The 13,635-nt window shown below is 42.9% G+C and overlaps 1 protein-coding gene across 1 annotated transcript in view; it reads left to right on the top strand.

Annotated features, from left to right (window-relative positions):
* The window catches only part of LOC137905727 (alpha-1,6-mannosylglycoprotein 6-beta-N-acetylglucosaminyltransferase B-like), a 31,947-nt gene that overhangs the window by 3,708 nt on the left and 14,604 nt on the right, over positions 1-13,635 (top strand). The window contains exons 3-8 of the mRNA XM_068749979.1: positions 4,627-4,771; positions 6,326-6,435; positions 7,665-7,738; positions 8,093-8,260; positions 9,413-9,577; positions 11,748-11,917. Of these exons, the coding sequence (XP_068606080.1) occupies positions 4,627-4,771; positions 6,326-6,435; positions 7,665-7,738; positions 8,093-8,260; positions 9,413-9,577; positions 11,748-11,917 (832 nt within the window). The remainder of the gene's footprint in view (positions 1-4,626; positions 4,772-6,325; positions 6,436-7,664; positions 7,739-8,092; positions 8,261-9,412; positions 9,578-11,747; positions 11,918-13,635) is intronic.

Here is a 13,635-nt window from a genome sequence, read left to right as displayed (position 1 = left end):
ATGCTCGCCCTCTGTGTGTGTGTGTGTGCGCTGCGCTTGTGCTCACAGCATAATATCCCCTGACCTGGCTTTATCTCACCAGTGGACCTTGTTGGAAATAATAGTCCACACCAATCCAGCCTCGACTGCAGGACATCCGTGTCTTCACGCTAACACGTGTGCGACATCTATTCACGCAGGAAAGGACTCAGCAGTCTGAGTCTTGCAGGATGAATAAAACGGGAAGGCTGGCGGTGAGAGGAACGGGCGCCTCGCTCATCTCGTCATGGCAACAATTGATTGAAGAGCAAATTGTGAAAAGGAAAAGTATCTCCTTTTTGCCTTTCAGGTTTCCACAGACTTTGTTTTCTGCTGAATTATGACTCTTTGACACCGACGGCATCGGCACAGATCGCCAACGCGTCTTTCTTTTTACTGTAGTACAACCTTCAGTGTTCCGTAGTTATGACGACCCACACACGTACTTTGCTGTCATTTCCAACGCCACACACAGCAGGCAGCATGCTGCCAAACAAGGCGTCATCCTCTCCTCCTCCAGTGACCATTGCATGCTGCCGTAACAAACCATGTGTATGTTAAAATAAGAACTTTGGAACGTCGCTACATCATTTAATTTGACAGTGCCCATATGCAGCAGGAAGAATCGCATGCTTAAAGTAATTAATCCGAGCCGCTAATATGAAGCTGGCATCGTGTTGTGGTCTGATTATTTTTTAAGTGAATGAGGTGGGCAGGCTGATTCCAGCTGTGGAACATCAGTATTATTGATTTATGGCTTCCAAGTGAGTCAGGAATTTCACAAGAATTAGTTTTAAATATTTAAATATTATTTATGTTGTGCAAATATTTTCTTCTGAGTGAAAACAGGAAATATATTAATTCAAATGATCCTTTTTTATGCATGGAGGAGCAACGGTCATGCGCTCGCGGGAAGGTTGGTGGTTTGGCCCTGCAGCCGTCATGTTAGTGCGCCCTCCCGACTCCTCTGGCGAATAATTATCACTCCTCTGCATTTTAAATTGTATGAAATGCAGAGGAACAATAACTTTCCTATTTAATGTCAAAGAGAGTAAAAGACCAAACCTCCCTTCCTGGATGAGAGCGTGTGGAGTTCACTTGTGTTTCTGAATAAACAGTACTGCCAAAGTAATAAAGGCATCGTGGAAGACATTTGCATATTCTTCATCTTTACAGTTGACAGTTGTGATTAGATTACCCCCCCCCACCCCCCCCCCCCCCACCGGGAACAGATAACACGAATTGAGAATTTAGTTTATAGCTATTGGTAAATCAATAAATCAAAGGCCGCGTTTGTTCGGAGTAGCAGCAGGCGGCGTAAGTAAACATTGCAGAACATGTTGATGGCGAGACGGTTAGAGGAGGTAACAGAGGGAAAAAAAGTCTGTTTTTAATTTAAACTACAGAGAGACTCGTTTTAAAGACGGCTGCATTGAGAATAATTGACCTTCAATGACAAAGGAGAGAAGCTCCGCCTGGTCTGTAATACATGTTTGAATTAGGGGGGTGAAAGGGTAGAGGCTAATCCATCTGTGCTGCAGTGTGTGTGTGTGTGTGTGTGTGTGGGGGGGTGTCTGAGTTTATGAGTTTATCCTGGTGACAGGTGGAGAAAGCTAATCCAGCAGCATGTTACATTATGTCAAGCCAAACACAACATGTGAGCTGCAGACGTTCAAGGCTTTGGGCTACTAATGAGAAAAGCTGCGTGCGCACACTCTGCTTATTACGACGCGGTGAACTTCAATGGGACTCTCAGAATGTAACGACGAACGGAAGATGGTCTGTTGCTGCCTGAGAGTTGTGGACAGCTTAGTCTTTCAGGGGCCGCATAGGAATGAATCATAGATCAACCAATCGATGAAGGCGGTGCCACGTCTCGCTCTTTGGCTTCTCATTTCCTGTGCCGGGTAATTGGTTCAGGTGGAGGCTCTCCGAGCTTTACACACACACAACTGGATGTGAACTTTTGAAACGCAGCGAAACACTAATCTACCAGAAGTTTGACGCTTTTATTACAAGGCACTTTTAATAGAAATGGTGTGAAGACGAAAAAGCAGGCAGAGCTGATAGAGGAAGGACTTCTTTGCCATTTCCAGATTTCAAAGACTTTAATATAGCAGAATTATTGCTTTATTGGTGACGCTGTAGCCCTGCCGGACTTAGCCGAAAGCTAAATGAACATTGTGGACAGTCAGGATTACAGTGAGACTGTAGGAACATGTTTTTTGTTTTACTTATTTTGGCAATATTTAAACAAAACGAGAGCATTTCTGGCCCAGTTTCAAATCGAATCTCTTTGTGTAGGCTGCAAACACGTACAGTATCACACGACTGCTCAATTGCTAGTAGGAGAGTAATTGGCTCAAAGCTGCTGAAGAGGTAAGCTCAGCTCGCAGAACGTAGCCTTGGAAAAATACTGTCTGTTCACAGCGATTTAAAATGCTGTTGAAATTCTTATTTTAAGTAATTCCTCCTTGCCGGCGCATCTCAGTGGCGTAGCCAGTGAGCCTGCCAAAGGGCAGCTGCTATTACTGGCTGATCAGTGTCCAGTCCAAATGGTGAGGTGACGGGAACCTGTTCATAATATCGATTTTTGCTGTGGCACTTCCAAAATTGAGTCATTAAGTGAGATTAGCTGCTGCTAAATCGGCCCTTTTTATTAACCAGCAGATGAGGAATGACCGATAGGAGTCTCACATTAACTCCTGCTGCACCGCTGGCGGAGTTCCGGACCGAGCAATGGAAGGACACGCATTAGCCAATATTTCCTGAGAGCAAACATGTACAAGGCAAGCTAATTGCAAACATGTACAAGGATCAGTTCTAAAACAAACAATGGGGGGAAAAAACTGCACTGTTTCGGCTCAGTAACGGCGATCTACAGGCGCAATGTCTGGAGGAGGAACATTGCTGTGATGAAATGTGCTCTTCTGAGACTTGAGCCCAAAGGGGTTAAGAAATAGTGCAGCGAGTTCACTGCAGCCGATCGGAGTTCTTGGAACACAGCAAATAGTCTATAATTATTGTGTCTATAATAAATAGATTCTTATTCTTTTTATAGAATTAGATGATTGAGACGTTGTTTACTTGGACAGTATCTTCATTGAGCAGCACGGAGGACTTTATTCCGTCTTAAATCACGTCTCCTTTTTCATGATTCTTTTATAACGTAATCATCTGATATAAAGTCTGAAAGGGGATTCCTATAATTTGCCTCATGCTGCCTGCAGCAGGAAGAATTGTTGTATCACTTCTGAATTATTCAACGGGAGACGTCTTTTGGCCAGTGTAACTGAAGACATTCGAGAAACTGCCGAGGCAAATCAGAAAATATGGAAAGGCAATAAAAGGACGAGATCTGGGTGGATATCTGGGTTCTCCTTCGCAAATTCTATTTTGGTGCTGGAATATTGCAAATTGTGTTTTTTTATGTTTTCTGATGCAGCTTAACTTTCTGTATACCTCAACAACACATACATACACCCACACACATGCACGCACACACAAACCAAGAAGATTCCTCTTTGCCCTTATTTTATTTACCGGTAGTCTAATAGAATGTCTTGACGGAGAAAGGTGGCTTTCACCCCAGGATGTGATGAATGAACTTTGACAGGAGAAGTGAGGTTGCACTCGATGCAGTTTCTAAACACTAATGCAAGTGATGAGAGAACAGTGAGAGGTCAGGCTTTATTTTCACTCCGTGTGCCCACGATCAAAATGAGGCTGCTGCAGTTTTTCTCCAGGTTCCATCCTAAATTTTCACTCGCAGGTCCCGAGAGTGGACTAATTTTTCTTGATTATTTGAATTGCCCTCATCAAAAATTGCTTTTTTTTTTTTTTTATAGCAAATACCTTTTTTCTGAGCTCTTTGGTCTTTTATGTTTAGTGATGCAATTGCATGTTAATGATTCCTTGTATGCGTTGCATGTGGCGCTTTTACACAATAGAGGGATCGAGATTAAACTGGACTGTAGTGATGCAGTGTGTTGACCTTAATGCTTGTATCTGGGTTTTTTTTTTCTTTTTAATTAACTAGGTGTTTGCTAACAGCATTATTGTTCCTTGCCATGAGTCGGGCCTGTAATAATTTGATCAAACCAATATCGTCATTGCCCATTTCTGTGCTTTGCTGGAAAGCTGGCCCCGGGAGATCTGTTCATATTGTCGTGAACAAAAAACAAAACAAAACAAACAAACTGACAAATCAGACGTAAAATAAATTGGTTTCAAATGTGACCTTTTCACAGGTTTGTAATATGGAGTGCGTTTGTGCACTGGCATGGCTGGTAGAGTAAATCACATGAGACTAAGGCAAATATTTGAAATTAGAGGAACAGATTGTTTTGTTCTGTTGACCTTTATGTAAGACTTGCACAGAAATGCACTGTACCATACCGCAACGGCTTCAGACTCGCATCGACACATTTTCATTTAGTCAGCTCCTCCATCCTCCATCTTCTCTGTAAATTGACTTCTTTCCCATTTTAGTCTTCATCTTACCCGACCTTGGTGAAAAGGAGAATTACATTGAACATTCACTGAATAATATTTAAAAAATGTGTCTTTTATTAAATTGTCTTTTAAAACTGCCCGTGTCTTTTCCAGTGCTCGGTGGTCAAGAGTCTCGTGGGGTACTGAGAAAAATCAGCGACATGCTGGAGGTCATTATGAAAAGGATGGATGCTCTCTCCAAGCTGGGCAACACGAGTGAAACCCACAGGCTGGATGAGCTCATCTCCGCCCTGGACAGGTATAAAATATGGGTTCCTAATGCCCTTTTTCCAATTCTTATGCCTGTCAGGCGTGTTTTTATGTCGGGTACCAGCTAGTGTTACCTGCTGCCTTGTAAGGTTGATGTCTGAGGAAGGAATCGCATCACCTGCACAATAGCAGAGAATTGCAGCCAACTGGTGGAGGCACTACACTGTCCTTCTCCTTCTTTATGATTAAAGATTATTGTCAAAAACAAGATGTCAGGCATGGTAAGTTAAAGAGGTACACTCGAGGTGGAGTGTGTTTGAATGGCAATAATATTTTTATTTTTATTTACAAAAGCGGATGAAAAATAATCTCACTTTGTTCAATTAGAAGCTGTTCTTTCTATTGTTGGAAAATCAAAAGGGCTCTAATTTAAATAATGAATATCAGAAGATTTACAACTTTCTATCGGCAACATTGAAACGTGTTGCAGGCGATGACTTCAGTATCGCCAGTGGTGATGAAACGATACTGAAAATCCTGGTTAAATGGCAGCAGCTAAAAGTTCTCGAGGCTGAATTTGAAGCAGACGGCAAAATAACCCGACACACTCTCCAACCAAGAAAGTAGGCTAAGGGTAAACCTATTTAGCATATTAGTAGATAAAAAAAAATAAACATGAAGGGGACCGAGTATAGCCCCCTGAGGCATCCCAGTAGAGCAGGTGCTTGCTACGGAAACCTGATGTTGAAGAAGAAGAAGATGTGTGTTAGAATAAACCTCATTCCTTTCCTCGGGCATTTAGAGAAATAAAAGAGACTGTCGAATAAAAACATAAGATGTTGCTGGACAAGTTGAAGCTGCCAGACCTGAGATGTGGGTGCTCTGCGGTTGTCTTGGCAACAGACCTTGCTCTCATGCCCCCATCGGCTTCTGGTTTGCAGAAAGGAAGCTCCCCCCTGTTTCTGCATTTGCTGTTCATTTCCCTTGTGAACTTCATCATGCTCTTCCTCACTCTTCATCAGAACCGGCTCAGAACCGTCACCCTGCCTGACACTTTTTTTTTTGTACTTTTAATTTGTACTTTTCCTAAAACTGAGGCCCTGAACTGAATACAGTTTCGATTAAAAGCTCTTTTTCCTCTTAGCCATAACTGACTATTTTCAGGGCTTTTCATCTGCTACGTGTTTTTCTTCTTTGTAAATATTAGTTACTCATTCTTCAAAAGCTTTTGGGCCACAGAGGTCAAATTCAATAAAACACATTTTCCAGCAACCTTCTATTTTTATTTTCCCTCTGGACCTGCTGGAAAATGTGTCCTTTATTTAAATCTAAACAAATAAATGATGTGTCAGTTTAAAAGCCCTTTCTATTTCATGCCTCATTCTACACAATTAGCATTTCTCCCACAACTTTGCTCTTACTGTGAAATATGGAAGGACAACAAGATACGCTGACTGACGAATTAAAGAGGTAAAGTACTCCGGCTTCTTTAGAAAGCGCTTGATGACACTGAGGACATGTTTGTTATATTTGTTATGAATATTTTTAGCTTCCCTCTTCCTGTTTGTGTGCACTCCTGTCTATGTGTGACGTACGTAATCAGGATCCAGCCCATTGGACTGGTGGAGCGAATTCAGGCCATAGCCCAGAACATGTCTGATATGGCAGTGAGAGTAGAGCAGATCCTGCAGCGCAGCTTGGCCAACAACCGAGGTATGATTCATTAATTGATTTGTTTTTCTTAAATACACACAGCCTCCATGCTACCCACTCAAAGACCTTGAATATACCAAATACAGACATTTCAGATCCATCTGTTCTGGCGTGATCACTTCTCTCCTCCCACTTAAGTCAAGCTGTCCAACCTGGATCTAGTTTAACACTTGAATGTGGTTCATGTCTTACAGCATATGCACCTCCTGGTTGATGGCATAGAAGATGACAGACATTATTCACGCCACATTACCCGTTCAAATAATCAGCTGTGTCTGTCAGGGTGGGAAAACTCCTCTGAGACATAGTGCTCCTTTGTTGTTGACACATTTTAACCAGATGACTGCAGGATATCTAAATCATTAGGATGGATTACTGCCTTGGTAATGCCCCCCCCCCCCCCAGGCCTGTCTGCTCCCTTTATTACCCTTCATTCGCAAGTCCCTCTTTTGGGCACCCAATAGAAATTAGACAATGCAATTTAATTCGCAATTCCATCCCTCTCCTGTGTCGAGCAAGTTGTACTTTATGACTGAAAATGAAGCCTACTGTTTTATTTAAATGTCGTCATATAATTTACTGTCATAAGGTATTTATATAAGGTTTGATCTGACCTAGCAGCACTTTTCATAAAAAGAGGTCTGTCATTATTATCATACTAATCAGACCAAATGGTTGTTTATTATTTGCGTGATTGTTCTACTCGATGCGTGGCAGGATGCTTGTGGATGAGCTCCTTTAATTCAAGTAGAATGAAAGAGGGAATGAAATAAATGGGGAAAGAAAGCAAAAAAGAAGAAGAAAAGATGGAAAGGGAAGCAAAAATGGAGCAATGAATGGAGGCTTTGTTGGTGAGCTCTAACGTGTGCTGCTCATCCCATAGGCAGGGGGATTTTATGCTTTAACGTAAAGGACAGGTAGACAAAGGGGGGGGGGGGGGGGGGGGGGGGGGGGGAAATGCTGTTAAGATCTGTTTGATCAATGATCAATCAGGAGACCTAAAGCTACAGAACATAAATGTAAATACAAGTCAGATGGAGCTGGGTGTTTAAAGCAAAATTAAACTAGACTTACAGTTAATTAGACAATATTATGATTAGTTTTTAATCAATCAAATGTAAAACCCATTTGTGTCCATGTTTTGACTGAACAAATCCAAACCACCTTTCTGCTGTGTTTCTCTGTATGTGCAGGTTTTGATAAACGCCTTGCATCTTTCTTTTCTTCAGTTAAGGATGGCGCATTCGGACAATGTGAGACTCCTAAAGACCCCCGTTATCCGGATTGTCTCAGCAAGATGGATGTAAGTCCCTCGTATCGCACGTAGGCACATATCAGCAAATTCCACAGACGGAACAAGCATCCCATCTTCCTCTCCCGGTGCAACATAAATTCTATTGACGATAACGGGATGTATGAAGAGTCCTTGTGGAGGAACCGGGCTGTGTGAGCGACAAATCTTACTGGTGACGACACTGAATGGCAAACCATAGAAACGCATTGTGCAAATGCAGTGAGTGTGTACAATGAAAGTTAAAATTAGCTTCTTTCTGGTATGATGTCTGGAAATAAGTGAGGGAATATAAGAAAAACTGGATTTTTCAATGCAAAATGTCATGAGCCATCTTTTCAGTATACGCATGGCGTACCATTGCAGTGGATGCGTGCTCGTTGGACATCAGACCCTTGCTACTCTTTTTACGGCGTGGATGGCTCAGACTGCTCCTTTCTCATCTACCTGAGCGAGGTGGAGTGGTTCTGCCCCCCACTGGCCTGGAGGAATCAAACTGCCACACCCACCTTGAAGCCTCCGCCTAAGAGACAGGTAACCTGATATGCCCTTTTCCAGTCATTTAGATTTCAAATCCAACCAAATTTACTAGCCGCTGGCATTTTTTGCTAGGATTTGGTGACTGGCTGGTGTTCAGTTCATGTCCTGCTTGGAGGTAAAGCTGCAGAGACTTTGGGGCAATGCCAAAGATGCTGTTAAAAAAAAAAATAATCACTTCGTGACTCAAGTAAACGTTTTTTTTTTTTTTTACATGGCAACAATTGTGCATTTAACAGCATAACAACAACGGCTCTGAGTTGCTTCCCAGCAATTAAACCCTTAACCGGATCGTTTCAAAAAATATTTATAACATTTTGAGTCAGAATAAAAAGGCTTTTACGTCTTTTTACAGATTGAAAGAATAGTACCACTGAATAATAAAAATCTTTCCTCATCTGTATTGAGTGTGATCCGTTTCTGCACACTGCGTCTAGCTTGGAGAGACCCTCGCTTTCACTCTTAGTGTTTACATGCAAGACGCTGTCTGTGTGGATTGTCTATTTTTCTGTACAGTATTTGCATATCCTCTGTGCTCCTTGCAGTTCCGTACATTGATTAATACTTGCAGAGCCGATACTGCGCTGTGATCCGGTGATTATGGTTTCCACAGTGAAATGAAAGCAGACTATTTATCAGGATGATCCAGGAATCCCACAGGCAGCCTGTCTTCTAACAGCAGATAACAGGATATTACAGGCTCACTGAGCTTTAGTCAGTCTTAACTGCTTACAGTCTTAAATGGAGAAAACAGCAGTTTTCATACGGTTTTATTCAAGTCTAATCTGAATTCTAAATTTGCAGCCTTTATATTTGCAGGTGTGGAACCTTTGCCTCAGAGCCAAATAAATGAAAAACTGACATGAAAATGTCACGTCACCTGTTTGGCATTTCAACGTGATTATTTCTTCTTGCTGCTTCCTGTCCTTGTTTCTTCTTCTTACATTTTCCACCTTCTTTATTGCCACCTAATTTCCTTCTTGCTTCTCCCTCTTCTGTTTATTCCCATCATCCCTTCTTATTGCTTCATCATTTTGTTGCATTGCCATCGCTCTTGTTTTGGCTTCTTTTGCTTCTTCCTTCATCGTCGCCTTGCTGCCGCTTCCTCTTCTTCATTTTCTTCCTCTTTCTGCTGCTCCTGTCATGCAGGCTGTTTTCCAGTCTGACATTGGGATGCTGCTGGAGCAGGTGGGCACTGGGAAGGAATCGTTGAGCTTCATGAAGAGACGCATACGCAGGCTGGCGGCTCAGTGGGCATCTGCCGCTCAACGCCTGGATGACAAGTTCCGCAACCACTGGAGAGAGCAGAAAAGGGTGAATATGAAGCCTTCTGCATGGGCTGGAGGATGAAAGCGTTGGATGAGAGGACAAATATGTACTTGCTTGTTTTTTCATTGTTGTGGCTGCAGATGACGGACCAGTGGAATGTCCTTTATTAGATTTCAACAGATTTTCTTGGTTTTTAATCCGGCGTTGCGAACCTGCCCAAATTCTTTAATGAAATAACATTTTTATCATAATTAAACCTCATTCATTTGACCTTTTCCCTTTAATTTCTACAATGATTCGTGCATATTCATGCTTTGCTACCTGGAAAAGGCCAAATCCTTTCATGTATTGTCTTTTACATGTCATTTATAATAGTTCACACAAACACTCACTCCTCTTCCTGGGCCGGCGCCTCTGTCAAATTTTAGAACCCATTGTGGCTCACGAGTCTAAAGGTTTGCCCACCCCTGTGTGCCAGTCGAAGTTACCAGAACAGCGGTGACATTTTGGAGTAACATTTTTGGCTTTCATTTTCAGCTTCTCCGTGTGAATTGCAGAATGTTAAAGTGACTCAGCGAGACCCAAATAGATAACGATGCAGAGGAAGTTGCAGGTGTTGATTTGCTTTGGTGCACTTTCCTCTCTGACATTTAAAGGGACATTTCCACAAAGTCTTAAAGAGCACCTCCTGCTGGAGTAGAGCATACGTATGATGAAAGTGCAGTGACATTAGAACCCTCCTGGTACACATGTTAAAACATTTATATAACATTTATATGATATTGCACCATCCATGTACTGCATCGTCCTACAAATAGACAGACACGTGTCCTCCAGATGATGTCGGCAAGGCAGGGTAAATGATCAGTGTGTATCAGGACCACTCCACACTCAGGGAAGGTCACACACTGCCAAACCTGTGGTTGTTGTAAAGTATGCAGGCGTACATTTCACAGTGACGTGTCTACGCTTTGTTTTGTCGATGTCAGTTTCTCCTAATCGCTTTACACATGTGGGCAGCTGGATCCTCCAGAAGCTGAAGTGACACACAAAAAGAATCAAAGCGCGTCGTTTGTAGCGTTTTGCTTTTTGCAAATGAGCCAACAACATCCTGGTGTTCATCTGCCTGCGTGTTTCATCACTTCCTTTCATCAGCCAGGCTGGCTAAATCACAGCCTGTTCTGTAAATAACATTATACGCTTCTTCCCAAATGCCTGCCTCTTCCCCGCTGCGAGAGAGTTTTTTTTTTATAGTAATGGAGTGTTTGACAGTTATGGTTACTGTCCATTTAACAGACCCTGCAGGCTTGGCTTCCATTGCTTAAATATGAGTGCTGTTGAGAAAACAGAGTGGCGAGAGAGATGACTTTTGGAACGTCTCTGCTTCCTGTCTTGCTGGGGTTTTTTTTTGTTTCTTTGAGTTACTGTTTACCTTTTCCTGGATCCCCCTGCACGTACTGTCGCCATGGTGGGGAGACCCTGGGTATTTCACGCCTGTTTAATTTGTTTAATTTGATCCTGCGTGAGGGTGCTAACGCCAAAGCATCTGCTTATTTCAGTCCATTAATTCGTCCCTATTTCCACCAAATGAAGACATCTGCCTGGCCACATTTGGCATTTGTGTTGCTGCCGTTCTTTCTGACGTGTGGCTCTTCCACATGCCGGGTGCTGCAGGCCGCAGTGTTGCGCCTCATGCAGGGGAAATCCCTTCATAGATTAATTTTTAGATTTAATTAGTGTAAGGCATTTAGCCACTTCTAGCAAGAAGAATGAAAAGCATGCTTGAGCACCCGTTTGGCTCATGCAGATGCATGCTGGTGTAATCAGCGGAGAGATTAGTTTTTGAGGATTTGAAGTGATGCCTCTCAAAGCCTCCCCACATTTTATAAAACGAAGATTTTCTGGCAAATAACATGAATCAGCCAAATTCAAGAGAAAGCTGTCAGCATTTCTAAATTCCCTGTTAGACTATGAACAGGAAGTTTGTCCGAACATCGCAAGGGTTCATTTTAATCTCTACTGCGAGAGCGTCAGATTACGGATATTTACTGTGCAGGGCTGGACAAGGGGCTGAAACTAAATGTCTCAAATGACTGGATATAAAAAACAATCTAGTGTTTCACAATAAATGTGCATTTTGCATGAACTATACACACGAGGCAGTCTTGTACTCCATTTGTCTTTTGTCTTTACTTCCTCTTTCTTCGGCGTCCAGATTCTAGTTCATGTGGGCTTCCTGACGGAGGAGTCTGGAGACGTCTTCAGTCCCAAGGTGCTGAAGGGGGGTCCTCTGGGTGAGATGGTGCAATGGGCTGACATCGTCACATCCCTCCATGTGCTGGGACACAACCTCAAGATCTCATTTTCTCTCAAGGAGCTGCACGGGTAAGTTTTGACTCAACGTACTCCTCTTTGATCCACTTTTAAGCTGGAGGCAGAACGGCTGTCATTATTGCGCAATAAAAATATTTTTGCAACATCTCTGCAAGAATCATCCGTCATTTCATGAACGTGCAAACAATTGTCGCAAGCCTGTTTTGAGCACAAATGCTTTTCTGCCTCGACTGAATGCGCTGCAAGTGAAGAGCAGTCCAATCGTGGCTCTGCCGGCCTTCGCGTTGTTTTCAATCGCCTTTGCCCACTTTGAGATAAGCTATCTGTCCTTCCTGCAAAGCGCTGCTTCGGCCTGAGGGCTTGACGGCATCGCTCCAGTTTTCCCGCCTCCTTCCTGCCTCGGCTTGCCGACTGCAGAGTGATAACATTCTCCCTGCACATAATCACAATCATAAGTTGTTATCCTGATGGATACCTGCATATATTATGTTGTCTTCCTGTCAGACAGATGGTTTCATCTGAAAATTATGATTGATTGTCGCTCTGGCCTCTCTGTGACATCGCAATCTTCCTGAACTGCTTCAGCTTCAAGCAGGCTGGTCAACGAAACGAACGTTGGATTAAGATTTACTATTGATGCTTTCCTGTCAGTGAGCGATATAAAGGTGGAGAAGACAGACTGGCAATCATCTTGCGCTTGTTATTGAGGATTCTCTGTGTTCATTGCTGTAAAGAAAGAGGTAAGACGATGCTGCGTTGGAGCTGCGCTTTGATCTTAACGTTTCAAGTGGTGAAGAAAAGCTTCTTTGATTATGAACAGACTGGGCAGATCAGCGAGGTGGAGAAGACGGTGCAGTGGGAAGGCTTTTGCCAGGCACACTATTATTTACCCACTAATTGGTGTCATGGTGTATTGAATCGCTGCATCCTGTCTCCAGAGTGAAAGCCATTAGAAGTATAAAAAAAAACGACAACATGCAAGCTCTGACAGACTCAAAAGTTCTGAAGCCGTTACAGTACATGTGATTGTAGTTATTTATTTGGGTTGATTATCCACATTTAGAACAGTGCGTCGAGGTCTTCTCTCAGGGCTGGTCATACAATTCTTACCTTGAGAAATAATGACAGAGGGCTGAAATTGAAGTCAAGCATCTTTTTTCCGGCTCCTTCCATATTCCCTCTTTGCTCGCAGCCCTGAAAACACACAATCCTATGTGTATATATTACACTTTTGATGGTATTTTCAAATTGGCCTGGTAATGGCAGATTCAAAACATCCATAAATCTCCCTTAGAGTTGCTATTAATGAATATAAAAGGGCAGCGTTGTCTTCATTCCTTACTCTCCCACATGCTATTAAATTGACAAATCATTATGTAGGTTGTGCTTGAGCAGATTCCCCCAGGCTTGTATCTATTTACACTTCCTACTCTTCACTTTCCCACCCAGGCTTTTTAAAGGAGCTTAATATTGCAAGATGGTCTCCTGTGGTTCTCATGTGTGGACAGGATTGGTGATAAATTAAACCCCAGATTAGCCACACTTGAACGCTCAGTAAAACTGGGAGTAGAGAGGTCTGGGTTTGCATCACATAATTGCCTCTAATTGCCAACATTTGTGCTCTCCGGTGGCTTCTTGGAGTCATCGCTTTGGCTGGCATCCTCCCTTTGCTGTGCGGCTTTGACAAATCACGTCTCCTCGCACACCTTTCTCTACAGCAGAATCTCAGTCTTGCCCCCCCCCCCCCCCCTGCAGATGTTCCGCTAAGG

The sequence above is a fragment of the Brachionichthys hirsutus genome, chromosome 16, assembly GCF_040956055.1.
Source record: "Brachionichthys hirsutus isolate HB-005 chromosome 16, CSIRO-AGI_Bhir_v1, whole genome shotgun sequence".
Classification (NCBI taxonomy): domain Eukaryota; kingdom Metazoa; phylum Chordata; class Actinopteri; order Lophiiformes; family Brachionichthyidae; genus Brachionichthys; species Brachionichthys hirsutus.
This window is presented reverse-complemented; position numbering and strand designations above follow the sequence as displayed.